The sequence below is a fragment of the Apodemus sylvaticus genome, chromosome 2, assembly GCF_947179515.1.
Source record: "Apodemus sylvaticus chromosome 2, mApoSyl1.1, whole genome shotgun sequence".
NCBI classification, from domain to species: domain Eukaryota; kingdom Metazoa; phylum Chordata; class Mammalia; order Rodentia; family Muridae; genus Apodemus; species Apodemus sylvaticus.
The window spans coordinates 120,111,062-120,115,325 of NC_067473.1; the positions used below are offsets into that span (position 1 = coordinate 120,111,062).

The window sequence follows — 4,264 nt, forward strand, 5'->3', positions numbered from 1 at the left end:
TGGAAAGCATTAGGACAGTGGGGACAGTGGGGAGAGTGGGGATGGCTTTGAGGTGGTGTGAGCTGGAGCGGAGTTCAGATGAGATGGAATTGGGATGAGTTGACATCTTGTTGCCAGCCCAGTCTTGGTTGGCATTCCTGACCAAGGCTGTATTATATAATGAAGAGTTTTTTCTCCTCAGGTTTTTCTATTTGCTTCCTATACATACAATGAATAAAGACAACTTACTGCACACTGACACAAACATGAAAATCATCCTGTTCTCTGAAGTGAGTGTTGGGATATCATCGAACGGTATCCTTTTTGTTGCCCACATCTGCAAGCTCCTTGGTGGGAACAGGCCTAAGCCCATTGATCTCTACATTGCTTTCTTGTCCCTAACCCAACTAATGCTGCTTGTAACTATGGGACTCATAGCTGTGGACATGTTTATGCCTTGGGTGAGATGGGATTCTACCACATGCCAGTCCCTTATCTACCTATATAGGCTTCTGAGGGGCCTCACCCTTTGTGCTACCTGTCTGCTGAATGTCCTTTGGACCATCACCCTTAGTCCTAGAAGCTCCTGTTTAACAAAGTTTAAACATAAATCTCCCCATCACATCTCAGGTGCCTTTCTTTTCCTCTGTGTTCTCTATATGTCTTTCAGCAGTCACCTCTTCATATCGATTATTGCTACCTCCAACTTGACCTCAGAGAGCTTTATGTATGTTACTCAGTCCTGCTCACTTCTACCTGTGAGTTACTCCAGAACAAGCATCTTTTCCACACCGAGGGCCATCAGGGAAGCCTTTCTAATGGGTCTCATGGCCCTGTCCAGTGGGTACATGGTGGCTCTCCTATGGAGGCACAAGAAGCAGGCCCGGCATCTTCACAGCACCAGCCTTTCTTCAAAAGCCTCTCCAGAGCAAAGGGCTACCAAGACCATCATGGTGCTCATGAGCTTTTTTGTGGTTTTCTACATTTTGGAAAATATTGTCTTCCACTCAAGAATAAAGTTGAAGGATGGCTCAATATTCTACTGTGTCCATATTATTGCATGCCATAGCTATGCCACAGTCAGCCCTTTTGTTTTTATTTGGACTGAAAAGCATATAATTAAGTTTTTGAGATCAATGTTTGGCAGAATTGTAAATGTCTGACTATTCAGTGTTGAGTATGGACCCTGAATACAATCTAATATGTTGTAACATTCTATGGCTTAAATTGATATATAAAATTATCTTTTCTTTATCTGTTTACTTTGTGTTGGGTGACAAGTATATAAAAGACAATTAAACCACATGCTCTCTAAGGTATCACGTGAGGTTTATATTTCTCAGTACCATTTCAAAGGATATCTGTTAGAAGGCTCTCATTTGATGTGGATTTGCATATTGCTTTTAAGTATGAAATGAGTAAAGACCAATAAATCTTAAATTAAGAATGAGCAAAGTTTTGGTTGACTGTGTGATGTGACCCTTTCATTCCTCAGGTAGACATGTAATAGGAATTCATGAGAAAAGTTTTGATCCCAACTCCCCCTTCCCCCAGTGTGCTGTTATCTAGAATGAAATCAAGAGACAGGCAAAATTTTCCAGCAGAGATGCTGTGCTTGTGATCCCTGCAGTAGATTGTTATCATATATAGATGTTGAAATTACAGTCTGCATCGATACATTAAAGGCATCAGTAACACAAGAGTGTTCAGCTCTCCACAGGCAAAGCATACTGCTCTGTCACATCAATCTGGGTAAGTGCCCTGCATCCAAGTACAGTATAAGAAGGTGTTCAGGTCCCAGGCAGGCTGAGGGAGGAGATCAGGGACTGCAGAGGGGTTTTATGCATTCGCAGAGGAGTCACTCATCTCTGACTGCCCTTCAGCAAAGAAGACTGTGCTTTGCAGAATGAGGGGATTTCATTATAGAATACTTATTTCTGTGATTTAGAATCTCTAAATTATATAGCATTTTGTGAATTTAGTGACTCACTTTGACAAGCAGTGTAGCCATTTCATGTTACATATGTGTACTTTTTTTAAAATATTTTTTATTTTCTATATTCTTTGTTTACATTCCAAATGATTTCCCCTTTCCCAGATCCCCTCTCCCCATATGTCCCATAAACCTTCTTCTCTCCATCCCTTCTCCAATCACCTCCCTCCTTTTTCTCTGTCCTTATAATCCCTTCTCATGCTAGATCAGTCCTTTCCAGGATCAGGACCCTCTCCATACTTCTTCATGGGAGTACATATGTGTACTTTTACAAACATATCAGGGAATTAATGTTTCCACTCAGATTTTTTTTTTACATTTTTTTCTTTATTGACATATTTTCTTATTTACATTTCAAATGATTTCCCCTTTTCTGGGTCCCCACTCTCCACAAGTCCCATAAGCCCTCTTCCCTCCCCCTGTTCCTCCATCTACGCCTCCCCACGTCCCTGTTCTGGTATTCCCCTATACTGTTGCATTGAATCTTTCCAGAACCAGGGGTCACTCCTCCATTCTTTTTGGACATCATTTAATATGTGGATTATGTCTTGGGTATTCAAAGTTTCTAGGCTAATATCCACTTATCAGTGAGTGCATACCATGATTGATCTTTTGAGACTGTGTTACCTCACTTAGCATGATGTTCTCCAGCTCCATCCATTTGTCTAATAATTTCATGAATTCATTGTTTCTAATGGCTGAATAGTACTCCATTGTGTAAATATACCACATTTTTTGTATCCATTTTTTCTGTTGAAGGACAACTGAGTTATTTCCAGCTTCTGGCTACTACAAATAGGGCTACTATGAACATAGTGGAGCATGTGTCCTTATTGCATGCTGAAGAATCCTCTGGGTATATGCCCAGGAGTGGTACAGCAGGGTCCTCAGGAAGTGTCATGCCCAGTTTTCTGAGGAACCACCAGACTGATTTCCAAAGTGGTTGTACCATCTTGCAATCCCACCAGCAGTGGAGGAGTGTTCCTCTTTTTCCACATCCTCGCCAACACCTGCTGTCTCCTGAGTTTTTGACCTTAGCCATTCTGAGTGGTGTGAGGTGAAATCTCAGGGTTGTTTTGATTTGCATTTCCCTAATGATTAATGATGTTGAACATTTCTTAAGGTGTTTCTCAGTCCTCCGAAGTTCTTCATGTGAAAATTCTTTGTTTAGCTCCATACCCCACTTTTTAATGGGGTTATTTGGTTCTCTCAGTTCTACCTTTTTGAGTTCATGTATAAATTAGATATTAGCCCTCTGTCGGATTTAGGGTTGGTGAAGATCCTTTCCCAATCTGTTAGTTGACGTTTTGTCCTTTTGACAGTGTCCTTTGCCTTACAGAAACTTTGTAGTTTTATGAGGTCCCATTTGTCAATTCTTGATCAAAACGATCATCCACCATGATCAAGTAGGCTTCATCCCAGGAATGCAGGGATGGTTCAATATAAGGAAATCCATCAATGCAATCCACTGTATAAACAAACTCAAAGAAAAAAAAAACACATGGTCATTTCATTAGATACTGAAAAGGCATTTGACAAAATTCAGCACCCTTTCATGCTAAAAGTCTTGGAAAGGACAGGAATTCAAGGCCCATATCTAAACACAGTAAAAGCAATATACAGCAAACCAGTAGCCAACATCAAACTAACTGGAGAGAAACTTGAAGCAATCCCACTAAAATCAGGGACTAGACAAGGTTGCCCCCTATCTCCATATCTTTTCAATATGGAAAGTTCTTGAAGTCCTATCTAGAGCAATTAGACAACATTAGGAGGTCAAAGGGATACAAATTGGAAAGGAAGAAGTCAAAGTATCACTATTTGCAGATGATATGATAATATACATAAGTGACCCCAAAAATTCTACTAGAGAACTCCTACAGCTGATAAACAACTTCAGCAAAGTGGCTGGCTATAAAATCAATGCAAGCAAATCAGTAGCCTTTACATAGTCAAAGGATAACCAGACTGAGAAAGAAATTAGGGAAATGACACCCTTCACAATAGCCACAAACAGCATAAAGTATCTTGGGGTGACTCCAACCAAACATGTGAAAGACCTATATGACAAGAACTTCAGATCTCTGAAGAAGGAAATCGAAGAAGATCTCAGAAAATGGAAAAATCTTCCATGCTCGTGGATTGGCAGGATTAATATAGTTAAAATGGCCATCTTGCCAAAGGCAATCTACAGATTCAATGCTATCCCCATAAAAATCCCAACCCAGTTCTTCATAGAGCTAGAAAGAGCAATTCTCAAATTCATCCGGAATAACAAAAAACCCAGGATAG

The 4,264-nt window shown here is 40.3% G+C and overlaps 1 protein-coding gene across 1 annotated transcript; it reads left to right on the forward strand.

Annotated features, from left to right (window-relative positions):
* Nucleotides 1-209: 209 nt before the first annotated feature.
* On the forward strand, nucleotides 210-1,142 carry LOC127678937 (vomeronasal type-1 receptor 40-like). The gene has a single exon (XM_052174300.1). It carries the CDS (start codon nucleotides 210-212, stop codon nucleotides 1,140-1,142), a length of 933 nt encoding a protein of 310 aa, XP_052030260.1.
* Nucleotides 1,143-4,264: the final 3,122 nt, after the last annotated feature.

What these genes read in the sequence shown, in the direction of transcription:
- LOC127678937 (XM_052174300.1), top strand. Translation starts at nt 210, where the DNA reads ATGAATAAAGACAACTTACTGCACACTGACACAAACATGAAAATCATC.